This window comes from Myotis myotis, unplaced genomic scaffold (assembly GCF_014108235.1).
Source record: "Myotis myotis isolate mMyoMyo1 unplaced genomic scaffold, mMyoMyo1.p scaffold_m19_p_10, whole genome shotgun sequence".
Lineage (NCBI taxonomy): Eukaryota > Metazoa > Chordata > Mammalia > Chiroptera > Vespertilionidae > Myotis > Myotis myotis.
In genome coordinates, this window is record NW_023416314.1 from 49,658,805 (window position 1) to 49,678,725 (window position 19,921).

The 19,921-nt window shown below is 41.5% G+C and overlaps 2 protein-coding genes across 29 annotated transcripts in view; one reads left to right on the forward strand and one right to left on the reverse strand.

Moving 5' to 3' along the window:
- The window catches only part of ARNTL (aryl hydrocarbon receptor nuclear translocator like), a 105,669-nt gene extending 94,551 nt beyond the window's left edge, over window positions 1-11,118 (forward strand). For 16 of the 23 annotated variants that reach the window (XM_036325448.1, XM_036325453.1, XM_036325447.1 and 13 more), the window contains 5 exons: window positions 556-664; window positions 4,308-4,401; window positions 7,300-7,401; window positions 9,200-9,302; window positions 10,451-11,118. In XM_036325448.1, the coding sequence (XP_036181341.1) occupies window positions 556-664; window positions 4,308-4,401; window positions 7,300-7,401; window positions 9,200-9,302; window positions 10,451-10,611 (569 nt within the window). In that variant the 3' untranslated portion in view covers window positions 10,612-11,118. The other 7 variants (XM_036325460.1, XM_036325461.1, XM_036325463.1 and 4 more) reach the window with 4 other exon arrangements.
- A 268-nt stretch (window positions 11,119-11,386) lies between these two features.
- The window catches only part of BTBD10 (BTB domain containing 10), a 62,511-nt gene continuing 53,976 nt past the window's right edge, over window positions 11,387-19,921 (reverse strand). For 4 of the 6 annotated variants that reach the window (XM_036325473.1, XM_036325472.1, XM_036325469.1 and 1 more), the window contains 3 exons: window positions 19,290-19,487; window positions 15,575-15,685; window positions 11,710-12,836 (listed from right to left, as the gene is read on the reverse strand). In XM_036325473.1, the coding sequence (XP_036181366.1) occupies window positions 12,526-12,836; window positions 15,575-15,685; window positions 19,290-19,487 (620 nt within the window). In that variant the 3' untranslated portion in view covers window positions 11,710-12,525. Of the gene's footprint in view, window positions 11,676-11,709; window positions 12,837-15,574; window positions 15,686-19,289; window positions 19,488-19,921 lie in introns of those variants that run through there. The other 2 variants (XR_004970434.1, XR_004970433.1) reach the window with 2 other exon arrangements.

Below are 19,921 nucleotides of genomic sequence, written 5' to 3' on the forward strand. Positions count from 1 at the left end.
ACTGCTTCATCCTCATTCACGATGAATCTCTTGGAGTGGTCTCCCAAGTGTTGTCCTCCTCAGTACCCTTGCATCTACTGGTTGCTGTGCCTGGAATGCTTCCCCCTCCCTGCCTCTCTGCCAAGCTAATGTATGCTCCCTCTCTCAAGACTCGGCTCAGGGTTGAAATCTTCAGGAAGCTGCCCTGGCCAGGATGAGTTGGGTGCCTCATGTCTACTTGTCAAACTTGTCCCACTTTGCCACTGTTCATCTTGTCTGCCACCCCAGAGGCTGTGAGCCTCGAGGGCAGGGAGCTGCCTTATCTGTGCAGCACAGTGCATTCAGTGAGGGTATGCTGAGCCGGGAGGGGAATTGCGTTCTTCAGTGCTTTGCCTCTGAACCTGGAAGGAAAACTGAGCCTTTTCCTGCTGAGCTATGGTTCTAACCATAAGCCCTAAGGCACAGCCCTCAGGTTGAACTTCAAGTGCATCATGGGATGAACTGATTGTAATTTAATGTACAGTAGTGTTTCTTCCTCGGTTTCCCCTTTCTCACTCTCTGATTCCTTTGTTGTAGGTGGCCCAAAGAGGACCCACCCCACTGTCCCAGGGATTCCAGGGGGAACCAGGGCTGGGGCAGGAAAAATAGGTCGAATGATTGCTGAGGAAATCATGGAAATCCACAGGCAAGTAGCATCTTCTAGTTGTTCCCTTAAACTGGTGGCTCTCAACCCAGAGCATTCTCACCCCCCACCACCCCCAGAGGATGTTTTATAATCTCTGGAGACATAGTTGGTTGTCACAAATAGGTGGGAGGTTGCTACTAAACATCCCTGGGTTGAGGCCAGGGTGCTGCTTCCTGAACATCCTACATCATTGGGTGTATATAGTTATAACCTACAGTACACAGAACTGCCTCTCCCCCACCCACCCCCAACAAAAATAATTTCTAGCCGAAACCGGTTTGGCTCAGTGGATAGAGCGTCGGCCTGCGGACTGAAAGGTCCCAGGTTCGATTCCGGTCAAGGGCATGTACCTGGGTTGCGGGCACATCTTCAGTAGGAGATGTGCAGGAGGCAGCTGATCGATGTTTCTCTCTCATCGATGTTTCTAACTCTCTATCTCTCTCCCTTCCTCTCTGTAAAAAATCAATAAAATATATTTAAAAAAAAAAAAAATTTCTAGTCCAAACTGTCAGTAGTGCTGAGACTGAGAAATCCTGCCTTAAATAAAGAGGCTAAACCCAAACAGCCCAGAGCTAAAGGGAACTCGGTGGGAGGCTCCACTTTCTAGTGACTTGGTGTATGGCTCAGGGTGCTTCCCAGTGGGGACGGGGAACACTGGCACCCCAGGACTGCAGGAGAGCCGAGATCTGGTTTTCAAAGCATTCGCTTCTCCGATCACAAAACTGCCTGGGTGTAGTGGAGACCAGGCCCTTCGGCTCCTGATGGAAGCTTCCTCGGGCAGGACTGCTCCTTCATAGGAGTGACGGAAGTTTACCGGGTGTGAGTCCTGGACCTCTACTTCAGCAATTTTCCACCTTTTTCTTCTCATGGCATACATAACTAATGACTAAAATTCTGCAGCACACCACAACAATATATTTTTTGCCAATCTAAAAAAAAAAAATTGGTATAATTTTGATTCATTCACACTGGACAGCTATTGTGTTGACTGTCATTTTTCTATTTGAAAAAGTGCTCTGACTAAATAGGTATCGCATGTCTTAAAAATTCTTGGGGCACCCGGTTGAGAATCACTGCTGTACTGGCACTTGGTGGTGCTCAGGAGATTCATTTAGCTTCTTGGTCTCTGTTGACTTAGGCCGTGGAAGGGAGGCACATCTCTCTCCAGGGATTGCTGTGGGATCGTGAGGAAACTCAGGACAGTTCCTGGCACAGAAACTGAAAGAGAGGGCTCAGAATTGTTACTTAAGTGTAAGTCTCTAAGAGCAGTCATTGAGAAGGAAGTAGTTATTATGAGTCCACCTGAAGTTGGGGAATGGAGAGTTGGAAACCAGGTCCTGCAAATGTAATGGGACATAATCATAGGAAAAGGAAAAACGACCGCTAATTCTTGCTGCCACTGGATTTGCAGGTGAATGGGGCTGGCTCTGTGTTCCAGTTGGCTCTAGTGGGGCTCTGACCCAGTGGGTAGCTGTTCTGTTCCAACCCAACAGGAATGAAGGATGACACTTCAGGAGGGAGATGTGGGGTCAGCGATGACCAGGTTGCCATCAGCCACTGCATACCCTGTGCTTGGCTGAGACCATTCAAGAACAGGGTAAACCAGCCCTTGACCTTGATGATCTCACAGTCTCTGAGAAGCCTGTTTTCTTTATAATAGAGAAAAGGGAAAGTACATGGGCTGAAGCAGGCAAGAGAGATTTTGAACTTGGTTGAAGCTTGGGTTTGTGATGAAGGTAGGCATTGCTTCTAGAAAAGACAGGCACATGCTGGGTGGGCACATGAGTGGCATATTCAGGGTCAGGAATCTGGCCGCCTAATTGGGCAGTCTCTCTGTAAAAAGCCACCGAGCTCTGACGGGAAATTTCTAACATCACTAAGAAGTGATGCTGAGTAGCTCACACTGGAAAATGGTAACACCCCATTCACTACGGGATGCTGAACAGGGGTTGGTAAGCACTGCGGAAGTCAGTTGGAATGGGAGGAGAGGAAGGTGAGCATGCTTGATAACCCAGATAACCCAGGAACGAGGCCCATCCTACAGTGGTGATGCTCTCCAAAAGAGAAATGAATAATATAAGGACTAGATACTGAAGATGAAACAAGAAACAATGAAAAGGCAATTCCAAGATGGGGAACCTGGGAAAAAGTGGTTTCACAGGGAGAGGTAAGAAAAGGTGGAGACAGCACTTTGCAGTAAGCAATTAGTAGGCCTCTGTGTGTCCTAAAGGTGCATATAGATTTATCCTTTGAGAAGCTTATGATCCAGGAGAGAGAAAACTTGTTCACTCACAGATCCACAGAACTAGGCAGTGCAGGCCAAGTGCCAAAAGGCTGCTGGGCAGTGGAGAGTGGTCCCTGAGGGCCCAAAAGCCACATTCATCTATGAGGAGCTAGGAGCCTGGTGGCCACGCAGCTGCCACCATACTCTGCCTCAACTCCAGCTTCAGCACCAGGCCGTGGCCACTTTCCTGAGGTCCTGCAGCTGCCAAGTGTATGTGGGTTTATGGTTCTAAGTCTTCCCCTCTGTAAACCTATGCTGAGAAATACACTCGCTGAGAAGGGCCTGGAAGGACCATCATTTCTCTATTGCCTTAAAACAGTGGTTCTCAACCTGTGGGTCGCGACCCCTTTGGGGGTCAAACGACCCTTTCACAGGGGTCGCCTAAGACCATTGGAAAACACATATATAATTACATATTGTTTTTGTGATTAATCACTATGCTGTAATTATGTTCAATTTGTAACAATGACATTGGGGGTCACCACAACATGAGGAACTGTATTAAAGGGTTGCGGCATTAGGAGGGTTGAGAACCACTGCCTTAGAAGATGACCACTACTACTGCAGAGCTACTTTCTAGGTGTGGCTGAGCATCCTGGCACCTCCGTGTCCCAAGAGTATTCATTGGCTGAACAGTGTTTGCAGGGAAGAAGATAAATCATTGCTATGGGTTTAGTTCATGGTATCAAAGATATAGAGACTGAACTTCTAAAGTTCCCTCCTGCTCTTGATCTGGGTTTTGTAAGGAAACAAAACTGGCCACTTACTTGAAATTCCACCCTGAATTCCAAACCATAATCCAAGGGCTTTGTCAGTGAGATGCTTGACTCCAGGGTCTGCATCCTAGATTAGGTGTCTATGGGATAAATCCAGCTTATCACCTGCTTTTTTTAATTTAATTTTTTAAAATATATTTTTATTGATTTCAGAGAGGAAGGGAGAGATAGAAACATCAATGATGAGAGAGAATCATTGATCAGCTGCCTCCTGCACACCACCTACTGGGGATCAAGCCCACAACCTAGGCATGTGCCCTGACCGGGAATCGAACCATGACCTCCTGGTTCATAGGTCGTGCTCAACCACTGAGCCATATTGGCCAAGCTTGCCTGTTTTTTTATGTAAAGTTTTTTTGGAATACAGCTACACCCATTCATTTACAAATGATCTATGGCTGTTTCAAGCTACAATGGCAGAGTTGAGTAACTGTGACTTAGAGAGCCTAAAGTAGTTACTCTCTGGCTCTTTACAGAAAAAGTTTGCCACTTCATCCTTCATCTTACACACACACACACACACACACCCTCCCTCTCTAAAAAACGGAAAGGCAATGTAATTAACTCCTCTTTTCTCTGACAGGATAAGAGGGTCCTCTCCTTCCAGCTGTGGTTCCAGCCCACTGAACATCACAAGTACACCTCCCCCTGATGCCTCTTCCCCAGGAGGCAAGAAGGTAAGCCCCTTCTTAATCTAGAGAGCCTCTTGCCCAGGTTCTGAAATGTTGGGGTGAGAGGATACAATTACAATTGTGGTTGCTAAAACATCTTTCCTCCTTGAGTAAATGCACGATTGTGAGGCTAGGTACAAAGCATACTGGTGGAGCTAGGGTGGCTTGCTGGCATCCTTAAAGGATTAATTGCCTGTGAGTGGGGAAAGCAGAGAGCTTATTCTAAGGAGTGGGGAGTTATCAGTCTATTGCATTGAGGGAGCAATTCAAGAGCTCCCATGAGGGAAGGATTAGTGAGCACCACACACAGAGAACTATCCAATTCCCTGCCAGTTTTCAAGGGCGAAAACACCATTAGTGTCTAGTGCAATCGGAAACAGTGATGCTACCAGCAGGGCTTCAGAAGGCAAGCCATGCCTTTGCAGTTGCAGGGCTTGGGGACCCGCCGCCTGGGTTTCCCGTGGCGTGGCAGCATGGGTGCACGCAGTTCATCAGTCGCCCCCTCACAAAGCTAGCTGAGGGCTACACTGTAAATAGGCTTAGAAACCACTCATCTGTTTCATCTTTGCCAGAGAATTTCCAAGTCTAGGTCCGTGTTCATTGTAAATCATAAATCCGTTTATGGTGTCTGATGTTAATAATGTTAGGCTGCCTCAAGGGCCAGCCAGCATCTTTAGACAGCCTTCCCCTATCTTCCAGAACACATACAGAAAGAAAGAGTATTAGTAATTTACACAGATGGGACTAATAAAGCACAAACTGTAGCAGAAGCAGGACGTGGGATTTTAAAACTGGGCTCCTCCAAGGCTCAGGTAGCAGGAGCTGTGCTGCTGCCAGTGGGATGGGGCAGGGCCACTGGTGAGAAGAGGGAAGGTCAGGCCTCCTGTGTCTTCTACCAGGGCAGCTGCACTTCTATGAATCTTCTGGACCTTGCAGAGCCCTGAAAGGATCTTACTCCCCACCTCCCGCCCCCAAAGGCCACTGATGACATGTATCTTTTACCAGTGCAACTTTACTTCTATTATATATAAAATAGAGGGCCGATGCATGAAATTCGTACAAGAGTAGGCCTTCCTTCCCCCAGCTGCTGGCATCAGCTTTCCTCGCAGCCCCGGCTTCATCCGGAGGGACGTCTGGTCTAATTAGCATGTTACACTTTTATTATTATAGATATGTGAATGTGCCCAGCCTTTGCTAACAACATAGAAATAGCGTTGATGAGATGAAGTCTGGGCTGCAGCTGTGCTCCTGGCTGTTCTGTTGCACTCCTGGGTCCTTCCTCCATATGGGATCCCCTCTTTTTAGGCCGGTTCCCCTCCTCTACTTCTCAGTTGAACTTTTAGGCACTTGACTTCCTGGTACTACCAGGAATCCCACTGAATCAATCCAGTATAATGCTTAAGTACATTCTTTCATCTTATCCTCACAACTTCCTAGGTAACAAAATCTAGGCTCCCCAGTGTGAAAGATACAGCCCAGCATTTTTTAATAAGTCTGGTTCCAAACTATCTTGGGGTCTCTTGATTTCTGATTCCTTTTTACACCAGTAACTGCCAGAGATGAAAGAGCATGTTCAGCATCACAAAGCCCCAAGTATTTTTAAAGCATTTCTAGAAAAAAAAAAAGTCCCTTTTCTTTGAGCTTATACAAGTGGGTATGAGAAGAAATTCTGAATGTATTCTGAGTCCTCAACAGAACTCATACGAGCACCTAAACAAGATAGAGTTAAAAATGACAGCAGCAGTAACTGGTACACTAGAGCCACAATGCTTCCAGCCCTCCCCACTTTCAAATTTGGCAGGTCTGAAAATGAGCCGTTTAGCCTGCCAGTTGTTTTAGTCGGGTTCAGCTGAAGGGGAGGCTAAGTGAGCCTGTTTCCAGGCGAGTCCGGCAATAGGGCTCCAGAGGCAATAGGTCCACACAAAGCAGCCAGTCCTTATGTGTCATCTGTGATGTGAAAACTTAACGTTTTTTGTAGATCTTTTCAGGGCTCTGCAAGGTCTGAACTCTTTTCATAATAAGGCAGAAAGATGATTTTTTCTCACTGTGTTGATATGTGAACAAATAGTACAGAAGCAATGTTGGGTAAAACTGCTGGTGCCTCTGCAAAAATGAGGGCAGGGACACCAAACTGCACTAGCAGTAGTTGGATTTTCTCACTGCCATATACTCGAAATGAAAAAAGCAATAAAAATTTTAAAGACAGTTTCATTTAAGAATGCCCTAATGAAGCAGTAAAAATAACTGCTTTTATAAAACCCTGGAGTAATTTTTTTTGGCACTGGGACACAGTAGGAAGTACGCATGCAGCACCTGTGCTGCTCACAGCCGTCTCAGGAAAAGCCCCTTTGACCGTGTGAGTTCTGAGCTGCACGAACAGCTTTCTTCACAGAACACTCATGTCTCCTATTGTAAACTATGGCTGTTCAGACCTAGGTATATGCATACATTTTCCTTGAAAATGATGAAGTGAACCTGTGACTTCAAGGAAAACAACTGACCGTATTTGTTGCTAATGATAAAATTACAGCTTTCAAGCAAAAATTAGAATTTTCAGAAAACGTATCTGCTACTTTGAGCTCAACAGCTTTCTAAAACTTAAAAAATATTTCTGCCCAGCCGGTGTGGCTCAGTGGTTGAGCGTCGACCTATGAACCAGGAGATCGCAGTTCAATTCCCAGTCAGGGCACATGCAGAGTCGCAGGTTTGATCCCCAGTAGGGAGCCTGCAGGAAGCAGCTGATCAATGATTCTCTCTCATTATTGATGTTTCTCTCTCCCTCTCTCTCTAAAAATCAGTAAGAACCTATTTAAAAGATATTTCTGATTTAGGCATTTATTTATTTTTGTTAATCCCTCCTCCACCACTCCTCCCTGGAACATTTTTCCATTAATTTTTACACAGAGTGGAGGGGAGGGGAAGAGACACACACAGAGAGAAACATCGATTCGAGACACATTGATTGATTGCCTCCACACGTGCCCCGGAGTTGAGCTTGCAACCCAGGTATGTGCAGCCCTTGACTGGAATCGAACCAGAGACCCTTCAATCTGAGGGCCAACGCTCTATCCACTAAGCCAGATCAGCTAGGGTGGATTTAGGTATTATTAACAAATAGGATGTTTTGATGTTGTACAATGAAATGTGTCAATGTGTCAGCATTTGAAAGATTTGCATAACAGTGAACCGGTATTTTCCAAATGACCAATAACTCAAGGTTATTTTATTTTTTATTTTGAGAGTACATTTATTAACGCTGGGGGCAGTGAAACAAGGAGAGGCTTAGGACAGAAGCAACAGGAGGGACTGCTGTCAGCTCACTGGAAAGTCAGAGAAAGGGGAACATTGGAGACAGTTTCAGGGCTTAAGCCTGGGAAGATGCCAATGTCCATCACTCCCCTGGTTGCAGTCTCATGGGGTCCCTTAGAATTTAGGAGATGCCCACCAGTGGGGGAATGGGAAGGGGGTGGAAAAGGTGCAGGCATGCTCGCGGGACAGAGAGTGCGCCCAGTGCAAGGTGTTTTACAATCATGCAGAGTTAAAAGATCCATCCTAAGATGGATATACCAATGGATTTTAACCGGAGTACAAAAACTTCATTGATGTGGTTTCAGATTCCACATTGCAGCTAATCTTTTGAGAAACTTCCACTTACTGAGTTTTGATGTAATATCAAAGATTAATTCCACAACTATTTGAAAAAAAAACTATTAAAATACACCTTCCTTTTCCACTTATATAACTAGGAGACCAGATTTCCTTCATATACTATGATCAAACAACACATCTAAACAGACTAAATGAAGCATATGAGAATCCTGTCAAATTCTACTAAGGCAGACACTGGATTTTTTAAAAATGTAAATCAATGACACCACTAATTTTTTGTTATTTTGGAAAAGTTATTTTTCATTAAGATGGTATTCATGTTAACATGTAATAGGTTTATTATTTTAAGAATTTATCATTTTTAACTTTAAATATACTAAACATTGATAAATATAACCCACATAAACAAAAGTTCTTTGAAGTCCTCATTTTTTAAATTGTATAAAGGGGATACCAGAACAAATATTTGAACTGCAGAGATAAGGAAGTTGTAATGCCACCTACTAGCAAGGCCTGAAATCACCGACTCTCCTGAAATTCAAGGAGCTACCAGTTTCCCTCACCTGCATCCAAATACTTCTCCCAGGTGCTTTTCTCCCAGGAGGCTCAGTGGGGAAGGAAGCCGTGGGTGGTGGGGGAGGGAGGAAGCAGACAGAATGAGAATTCTGCTACTGAGGAGTAATAATGCTTTTCAGGGCCTTAAGAACTTAAACCACTGGTTACTGGAAGCGGGACCTGTAGTTAACTGGTGAGGAGAGATTTACTTCTAGTTTTTCGTTTTCATTTGTGATTCCTCAGAGCTGTGCCTCTTCCCAGTTTAACAAGCTCTTATTTCTTCTTCAGCAACATCTGTTGCTGTAAGTTTTACTCCCTTATAGGGGAACTGCCCAGCTGGGCTCACTGAGGTTTAGTCCTTGGCCCTAAAGAAATATGTGAGCAGCATGATCCAAGGTAACTGAATGCTCTAGGGATTTTATTCAGCCTTTAAATCGCCTGTGTGGGTGGAATCTAATGAAGAGAAAAGAAGTTTTGGGGAGAGTATTTGTTTTTTTTTTCTTTGACCATTTTTAACAATTTGTCTGAAATCATCCAATAGGAAACTGCAGCCATTTGAAGCTTTTTTTCAGCATGGTCCTTGGTAAGCATATACTGACTGAAACTGCTGGTGATGTGAAAACTTCACTTTTGTTTGTAGATTTTAAATGGAGGGACTCCAGACATTCCTTCCAGTGGCCTACTACCAGGGCAGGCTCAGGAGCACCCAGGTTATCCATATTCTGATAGTTCTTCTATTCTTGGTAAGTGGCATTTTATTCATTTCCATGACAATAACTTTTCAACACATCTGACATGTCAATTTTAATAATATAAATGTACCAAACAAGCTTGTTCTAGATAAATTTGATAACAAAGTTTAAAATTTCTTTAAAACTTTACTTCCAAGTTGAGTTCTGATTGGAGTATCCAAGTTTGTGCCTGAACTCAGAAGATTACAGCAGCTTAGACATGCACAGGCTTTCTCCACCATGTTAGGGCATAACCTCTTCAGAGGTTTAGAGATAAAGCCCAGAAGGGTGATAGCATGCGTTTCAGAGGGTATTAAAGGGTCCACTTCTCCCATCCCATCTGTCTTTTTCTATAATTATCTTTCTAGATGTCCTTTTCCTAATCTCTACCTTCCTTCCTATTTCTTTCCCTGTGTAACTCCATCCTTATAATTATATCAGAAAATTAAATTGAAGTCAACTCAGATGCTTTTAATCTTTATTATTGAAGTACTGTTTCTAAAAAGTTGGTTCTTCCCTCTAAAAACCCAGAGTTTAAAAAGTATATATATATACTAGAGGCCCGGTGCACAAAAATTTGTGCACTGGGGGGGCGGGGTGTCTCTCAGCCCAGCCTGTGCCCTCTGGCGGTCTGGGACCCCTCGGGGGATGTCCACCTGCTGGCTTAGGCCTGCTCCCTGGGGGATTGAGCCTAAGCTAGCAGTCAGACATCCCTCTGGCAGCCCTCGGGGGATGTCCACTTGCCAGCAGGGAGCAGGCCTTAAGCTGCAGTCGGACATCCTTAGCACTGCTGAGGAGGTGGGAGAGGCTTCCATCACCACCGCTGTGCTGGCAGCTGGCAGCCTGACTTGTGGCTGAGCAGAGCTCCCGCTGTGAGAGCGCACTGACCACCAGAGGGCAACTCCTGCATTGAGCATCTGCCCCCTGGTGGTCAGTGTGTGTCATAGTGACCAGTCATTCCTAGTCGTTCTGCTGTTAGGGTTAATTTGCATATTACCCTTTTATTATATAGGATATATATATATATAAAAATATGGCAGTGTAGCACCAAAAGGAGCTGTTCTCATCCTACTATTAAGATAAACGTGTGCTTAGGAATTGCTTACTAAGGTAAACACACTTTGGTATCACCACTAACCACTCTTTCTCTCTTCCCACAGGGGAGAACCCTCATATAGGCATAGACATGATAGACAACGATCAAGGCTCAAGTAGTCCCAGTAACGATGAAGCAGCAATGGCTGTCATAATGAGCCTCTTGGAAGCAGATGCTGGGCTGGGTGGCCCTGTTGACTTTAGCGACTTGCCATGGCCGCTGTAAACACTACGTGTTGCTTTAGCAACAGCTACAGTATCAAAGTGCATTACTGGTGGAGCTTTACAGTCTGCGAAGCTTACTGGGTAAGGAGAGAACAGCTTTTATGTACTGTCTTCATAAAAGCCATCTCAGAGCCATTGATACAAGTCAATCTTACTATGTGTAACTTCAGACACAATGGAACTAAGCCTGCTCCAGTATTTCCTCATCATTGATTGGGCTAGCTGTGTATAGCTTGCATTAATTGTATATTTTGGATTCTGTTTGTGTTGAATTTTTTAATCATTGTGCACAGAAGCATCATTGGTAGCTTTTATATGCAAATGGTCATTTCAGATGTATGGTGTTTTTACACTACAAAGAAGTCCCCCATGTGGATATTTCTTATACTAATTGTATCATAAAGCTGTTTATTCTTCCTTGTAAGAATCCTTTACTATAAATATGGGTTAAAGTATAATGTATTAGACAGTTAAATATTTTTAATAAATGTTTCCCTTGTTCTATAAATACTGTTCACATTTCAAATAATTATAAAAACATGCTACAGGGCTGGTTCATCAATTTTCTCCCGTGGGTTTTAAGGATGATCCATGCCAATTCTGGAACTGGCATCATTCCTGTTAAAGTAGTTAATCTCCAAATTGCTGCAATTTAGATGTTACACAAAATTCAAACGTAGACATAACAAACACCCCCCCCCCACCCCCCGTGCTCACGGCTGGATGACTCCCAACACTGTGCCCCCAAACCCAAAGCACCTGACTGCTACATCTGGTTCCTTCTTCATGGGTCACAGAATATTTTTTAAAAATATCATTTGTACAAGTAATAATACAAAGCAGAGTAAAAATGGGAAAAGCACCGAACTAGTGTCAGAAACTGGTTCTGAAACTTACTGTATGATCTAGTCAAGGTATTTCAGGCTGAACTAGAAAATGTCATCTTTTCAGATCTATTTTATGATTAGTAGGGAATCCAAGTGCCTCATCACATACATACCAAATCTGAGTCCATGCGCTGCTTTGTTTTCCAATTATATTGACACCATGAAGACACGAAGTCTGCTAATTATGAGTAAAAATGGTCAAGGTTATAAAGTTGATCAGAAACATTAAACAATGGAATTTTATTTTGATGAAAAACTCGAGTTTACAATCATTTAGTAAATGAAGAGCAAACACTTCATTTTCCTAACCCATAACTCTTATGAAAAAAATTAGTAAATAAATATCTGTGAACAGATTAAGGGTAAGGCAGACTGGATAATAAACCACCCCTGATGTTCACACTCCCTGTGTGTGACTCACTCTAAAAGGGTGAAGCCGGCACTGGAGATAACTGAACTCTTAAGATATGGGCACTGAATCTCATTCTAATCATTCAGATAAGCCCAATGATAAATATTTTTTTGCTCATCATGGGCAGTAAACTATACACATTTTACTGAAGGAATACTTTGATAGAAGCACTTAAAGTTACATTGTGCATCACAACTATAAAAATGGCTTCAACAGTTCCATTTAACCACCATTTATAAAGTGCAACTATGTAATATTCTGCATTTTATCTGGGGTGTGACATATCAATCTAGACCGAAAGTACCCCAGCTGCCAATTTCCACCACCACGTCTGAAAAGATCTAATTGTGTGAAAAAGGACTGTCCCCCATACAAAGAACCAATTTCACAAACCTACTGGTAAACAAATACATTTATATAACTAGAACCTCAGGATGCTAGAGTTGTATGCATTTTAAAAACCATTCAGCTACCTTTGGTCTTTAAAAAAGCCTACACTGCAACATCCTAAACATGATGTGCATCTCATGATGAAGAGTGGCCTTGCAGTGCAGAATGAGGAGAGTGCAACGTCACCATGAACAGTAGCATGCTGTGGTTTCAAGGAACATCGGCATCACGGCATTGGATTCTGTGCATCAGGATCGAGGTCATTGTTGCCGGAAGGGGGGTGGATGGGAAGAATATCCAGCTCATCCACTTGCGGAGTTGGGTGCATGACTACCAGCTGGTCCTGGGGAATGTCTGCGGCAGCTGCTGCAAGGTTGGTGATAGATTTACTCTTTACACACTGAAAGTCTACATGCCGACTCTTTCCTTCTTCCTTCTCCCAGGACATTCGAATAAAGGGTCTTTGGACATAGTTGTAAATCACTTCTGGGCGGCCCCCAGGCCTTTTCTTTATTTTTTCTTTATAGGTAGGATAACCTGGAGGAGAGAGGGGCTTTAGAAGCTGAAGATACATACTCCCACATACATGGCCCCCCACACCTCTCATCCAATTTAGTCTAGAGGGCTTTTCTGCCGTAGCTCCTGAACAAGCAGATATTAAAACAAAGACCAATATTCCATTTCCTTAGTTTAAATTATTTCAGAATTTTAGTTTCTGGCTGTTGAACTGATGACTGTCTGCCATCCTCTCTCAGCTACTCACTACACCAACCACCAGTAAAACGTTCTTCAAGAGCATGGAAAAGATGGGTCCCCAGTAAAATGGTATGTAATCTAGTACATCTTGGGCTCTAGCTGTGTATTCTTACTACTCTTGCACCCGTCCTTCCCTTCACAGGATTATCTGGCCTCATGACCTGATGAAGTTTACTGCCACATCTGCCTTCTACTTTCCTCAAACCTAAATCACATTTTCATCTTGCTCTGTTTTTTTTCTTTCCTTTTCTGGTTAAATGACAAAGAGCTGTAGAGCTCTCCAGCTTCACTGGTTCTAGATCAGCCGTGGGCAAACTATGGCCCGTTTGAAATGAATAAAACTAAAAAAAAAAAAGACCGTACCCTTTTATGTAATGATGTTTACTTTGAATTTATATTAGTTCACACACACACTCCATCCATGCTTTTGTTCTGGCCCTCCGGTCCAGTTTAAGAACCCATTGTGGCCCTCGAGTCAAAAAGTTTGCCCACCCCTGTTCTAGATAATTCTGCACGTAGGTAAGCAAAGCCAGTATTTTAACCCCATATATTTTATTGCTACTATTTCCAACAACCAAGTAGTTCATCTAGATTGGCAATTCCAAAGTAGCTTTTCCTAACTAATTATATATTCCTTCTCTTGGATCATAATCACTGAAAACAACTAACTAGTGAGATTTGGAAAACTTTGGGTCATTTACCAGATAATGCAATTCTCCAAAGACATAATATCCTTAGAAATTATTACGAGTCCCTTTCCTCCTTCCTATTAGCAAGAATTGCTAGTTTAGACCAGGGACTGGCAAACATTTTCTGTAAAAGGCCAGAAAATAAATATACATTTGAGGCTTGTGGGCCATTCAGTTGCTATCTCAACTATGTTATACTGTAAAGTGAAATCAGCTACAGACAATACATAAATGAATGAACTATGTTTCAATAAACTATTTATAAAAAGCAGGCAATGGACTGGATTTGGCCCATGGGCCATAGTTAGAATCAGAAAAAAAAATAGGCCTCATATAATGGGGACTCAATTAATGCTTACTGCATAAGGGGATCTATATGGGCAGTAGTGGTAGGTAATGTATATATTTAGCCACGTGTGGAGTGGGTGTGTGTGTGTGTGTTGAGGTGAGGAGGGCACAGGGCAAGCAAGACTAAAGACCTTCTGCAGAATGTCCTCTGCATTTCACACTTCAGCCAACTACCACCCGAAGGACGGCACGAGACATCAGAAAGGTCTCCATCTGTATTCCCTCGTCCTGGATTCCTCTGGGGCTATTAGTAAGTCTTTAAAATTCCCATCTCATCTAATTCTCTACACAGAATCACAACTCTAACACAAGTGTAATCATATTATATCCTGCTAAAAAAAATACCAATAGTTTTCTCAACCCTAAAGGGGGAGGTCTGTACTCTGTAGCACAGTATATAAAGCTTTTTATAACCTGGTTCCAACCTACTTGTCATTGGGCTTCAACTAAAATGCCACCTCGTTACAGAAGCCATCCTTGTCTTCCCAATCTAAAGTAGCTCCCAGTTGCTTTTACTCTTGCACTGAGATCAAGCAGTTAAATCTCAATGTTTGCAAATGACAGAAGACACAAACTGGTAAAACTGTCAGCAATTTCACTACTTTTTTTTAAGCCCAAAGTTTCTTCTTCCAGCAAAGACTCTGTTTCTACAATCTTCCCCATGTCTCAGCAGCCCATTAGAGTAAGCCTTCACTTATGTTGTCAATAGGTTTTGTGACTTTAAGCAAATGATAAAATGAAACCAATTCTACCAAAGGCTAATAGATATAAACAAGAGTCAAGTTCCTACAGTATCTCACCAATGTTGTGACAAAATTGTTCGAGGATCTGCTGTATTGTGATCTCCAACAGTTTGACTTGGTCAGTGATCAACACCATTATCGTCACTATCACCACCACAAACATAAACTGAGAAATTACTACTGCTTTAAGTGTTTTTCATGTATCAACTCATTCTATCATCACAATAACCCTATAACGTATTTAGATGAGGAAACGGGCATAGAAAAGTGTGGTGGCCAACATCAAACAATTATTAAGTCATAGGATTTGAACACAACCAATCTGGCTCCAGAAGCTTTATTCTTTACACTATGCCATGTTATGCCAAGAAAGATGTTTTATTCTTACAAGGGGACTTTAAATAAAAGAAGCATCTAACACAGCATCTGGAAAAATTCATTTAAGTCAATGTAAAAAGCAATCTAAAAACATATGGGCTCAGCCAAAAAATCATTAGGGCAAGTTATAACAGAAAAGGTAATTCATATTTCTCATTGCTAGGGAATCCTGTGGAATAAAAATTTCTAATGGCCTATTTTCTCAGAAAGGAAGCTTATTATAAACATAAATAGATCTACATGATCATTTGATATAATCATTTATCTGAGTTTTCCTCTCAAACTATATTCTAAATGAAATCCAATTTTTAACTTTTTTTTTTTCAAAACAAATTAACAAAATATAATGAAAATGTCTTACCTTCTATTCCCAATCGAATCTTCTTAAGACCCCTCTCCTTCAAAACTGATTTGGCCACATCTCTGTTTTCAATGTACTTGAAAAATCTGTATAATTTTGTGCTATAAATAACTGAAAACAAAAAGGAAAAATATTTTCTTGTTAAAAATCAAAGTACTTGAATATAAGAAACTTATTCTGATAATCAAATGGGGCTCACAACCCTGAAAGCCCACATAGTGGATGCAGTGATGCCAAAGGACGGCTGGCCAACATGACAGGACAATTCAGTACAGTTAATGTAAAAGCAACACTGAAGTTGAAACAAGAAAAGCTTTAAAACCAATCAGGTGACCCAATCCATAGGAAGAAGCTCCTTCTGAAAGATATATCATATGTAAACTTATTGGAAGAGGATCTGCCCATATTTCTTCAAATCAGAGAACCAAAAGAAGATATCAAGATCACATTTTCCAGCAGGCAAAGTTCAAGGACTTGCTATGATGCCTACAAGGCCTTGTCTGAGACTAACAAATGCCTTGTTAGGAAGTACAAATGGATACATCTTACATTTCATGGATTGAGCAACTATTAATAACTCCCCAAAAAGGCAAAGACCCTCCCCACAAATGTTTTCCATTCAGGCGAACAGCCCCATTTAAAACTGATGTTAAAAATGGCAGATTCGAGCATGTTCTGCCTAGGTTAGTCTGTTTAGAGCAAACTGGCTTTGCAAAGGACAGACATTCCACTGACAACATGTTGAGTCTTCCACATGTGCTGGGAACTTCAGGGAGTTAGACTGATGGGCCTTCCTCGCCTTCTCTCTTTCAGGTGGAGTTATCTCCCTTAAAAGGTGAACTGCAAAGGTTTTTTTCAAAAAAAAAAAGAAAAAACACTCACAAACCAAACATGCTGGTTTAAGAGTCAATAAAAGAAAAATACGTATACAGATGCTACTCATGGAGTATACTGTGATTATTAACTATGCCCTTAAGATTATTGATATGTTAAGATACATATTTTTGACATCTCAGAATGGATGGTGTCATAATGTCACATTTAGGAAAATCAGGCGTGAAGAGGCTATCTCTGTCTCCTCAAATGAATGTTCTTTCAGGTTGGAATATCTTGGCACAAAATGAACCATTTAGACAAGTAAAAAATGTTTTCAGTCCTTTTAAGCGTCAAAGCTTAAGATAACAAAAAACAAACAAAAAAAACACAACAACACTGAAATGGAAAGCTCACAATTAAGGAAAAGCCAGGTATATTATAACCTCTACATCACCAGAATGTCATTTCTGTGTTCTATGTTGGCTCTACTCTTTCAGTCAAACTTTTTGAAAACTAAAATACAAATTATAAGTTTGTTCATTTAGATATCTCTCTTAATTTTTGGTAATCTTTCATTTTTCCTGTGTTTCATTCAACTTTTTATTCCACATATTATTATAGAAACCCATGGTTAGCAAAGGGCCTACGAATGAGGAAATAACAACAGAAATGCCTATTACTACAATTGTCGACAAAAGAATCACTTATCTAAGTACATCATGCAATGAAAATGTCTCAATATAAACTCTGAAAAGTGCTACCAATATTTGTGAAAAAACAGTCTTTGAAAATCTTCTTTAGAAGTCAAAAAGCATACCACTTGGAGTCTACTTTGTTTTGTTTTTAGAAAAGGGTAACAAGTAAAATAAAAAAAAATCATTTAAGGGTTTTGGCATTTTCTGTATTCCTATACTTTTTATTTAAACCTTAGCGAGTCAACACAGACTTACAGATGCTGGGCTATTTTACCTAGTTCCTTAAATGTTTTTTGTTTTGTTTTTTACTCTCCCTTTTTTTCAGTCTATAAAACTGGTCAAAAATACTCTATTGGGTTCATGAAGATGAAAATAAGATAAATTTTCTAACAAAAAGAAATCAAAAGGCTCTAATGGAAAACGTTTGAAAGTGAAGCAAGCAAAAAGTTGGTTGCCCTGACTGGTTTGGCTCAGTGGATAGAGCTTCGGCCTGCAGACTGAAAGGTCCCAGGTTCAATTCCGGTCAAAGGCATGTACCATGGTTGCGGGCACATCCCCAGTAGGAGGTGTGCAGGAGGCAGCTGATCAATGTTTCTCTCTCATCGATGTTTCTAACACTCTCTCTCTCTCCTTTCCTCTCTGTAAAAAATCAATAAAATATATTTTGGAAAAAAAAAAAAAGTTTGTCACTGCTGCTCAAGACACAGTTTTGGTCAGAATTACCTAACTATAGTTCCACAAAGCTTTCTGAAGGCTCATTGTATCCTCCAAACGCATATACTTAAAAAGGAACATCTTAGAAATTAAAATCATTCTTGAAATCAATGTGTTGAAGCTTCTCATTTTATATACAAATAAAAATTCACCTTTAAAAATTGCTTAGCCCTAGCCGGTTTGGCTCAGTGGACAGAGCGTCAGCCTGCAGACTGAAGGGTCCCAGGCTCGATTCTGGTCAAGGGCACATTCCCAGGTTGCGGGCTTAATCCCCAGTAGGGGGCGTGCAGGAAGCAGCCGATCAATGATTCTCTCTCATCATTGATGTTTCTCTCTCTCCCTCTCCCTTCCTCTCCAAAATCAATTAACTCTTTGCGGTCGTATTAAATTTGGACATGGGTGTTGTACTGGTCGGAATTAATTTCCACTGAAAGAGCAGTGATACATAACATGCAAGATTATGAAGGATAAACAAGATTTATTCATTCTTTTTTGGAACTACGTCACTACTAGTAGAATCACTACAAACGTTATCACTGTCTACGTCAGAGTCAGTATTCAAGGTGCCAAAATAAAACTCATCGTTACTTTCAGATTCACAGTACACTTATTCGGTAACTTTCTTTTTGCCATTTTGGAGTATTATTTTGAAATATCTTAACAAGCGAGAATGCCTAATTACAGTTAAACGTAATTTGTAAAGCTTTATTTGAAATTCTGCGAAGTATCTCCGAAGCTTGTCGATTTCTTCACTCTCAAAAGGCGACTGACTCGCCACGGTGTTTTGCATGGCGAGTGTGGAACGACCGCGTTTGTTTATATTGAGTTTCGATATCTCCGATTTGTCAGGGCAGTGTTTTGGTTCGTGACAAGGTCGCTTAGACACTTAAGAGCTTTCAGAGAAATTATGAACTGACACATGAATGGAGTTAAGATTCGTACGGTTCCTTGCTGTGGTGGCTGAGAGCAGATATACGACCGGAACGGTAAAAAAGCTTTGGTGGCTGAGAGTAGACAAACGACCGCAAAGGGTTAAAATATATTTATAAATAAATAAATAAAAATTAAAAACAGTTTTTTAATGATATACTACCCCAGGATCTACTTCGCTAGGATGCTTCCAAATTCAAAGAAAAAAACATCCATCAACATCCAGATATTGAACAAAGAGTTGACCATCTCTGTGTATGTCAGGGGTGGGCACACTTTTCCTGTAAAGGGCCAGATAGTAAGTATTTTGGGCTTTGCGAGTCATGCAGTCTCCGTTGCAACTACTGAACTCTGACACTGTAGCACAAAAGCAGCCATAGACAATACAGAAAACTTTATAAAAACAGGCAATAGGCTGGACTTGGCCCATAAACCAGTCTGCACACTCCTGGTATAGTTAAGAGTTCAATGCACTTTCTTTATAAAAACTGTCCTTTTAATCATTATTTAAAAAAAAAAAATTTTGATTCTAGATTGAGAAAACATGTCACAATACTTACTTTGTGAATATTCTTCTCCCATCTGGGGTGGATACTCTTCATCCCAATCAACCACATCGTCGTCCGTCAGCACCACTATGTGGCACTCTCGTTCCCCACTCTGGGCACTCGCTACCATGAGAGGCAGGACCATTTCTTCTAGATAAAATTCAAACTGTCTACGAGCACCATCGTTTGATAACTCATGCATTAGGGCACCTGAAATGAAACCCACAAAAAACTTTTTTGGGGGTGACTGATAAGTAAAAGAAGAGCAGAAGCAACACACACAACATCAGATTAGTTCAACATCTATTTTTAGATCCCATAGACAATATTGTGGTTATTCTTTAGTAAGCAAAGCTTTTCCTAGGGGGAGTTCTTATAGAACTGTAGAATTATACAGAAAAAAAGGCCAATAAAGGCATGCAACAACATGCCCCTTCATTTCACACATTATGAAATAATCTGTCTACGGTTACAAAACTACTTTACACAAAGTCAGAATTAAATCTGCCCCTACCCCCAGCCATAGCCCAGGCATTATTTCTTTACTACATCATGTTGACTTCCATCAGAATATGCAATTATATGTTAAAGATATTAAAGATAATTTTCAGATTATCAATATAAACTAAAATAGCTCCACTATT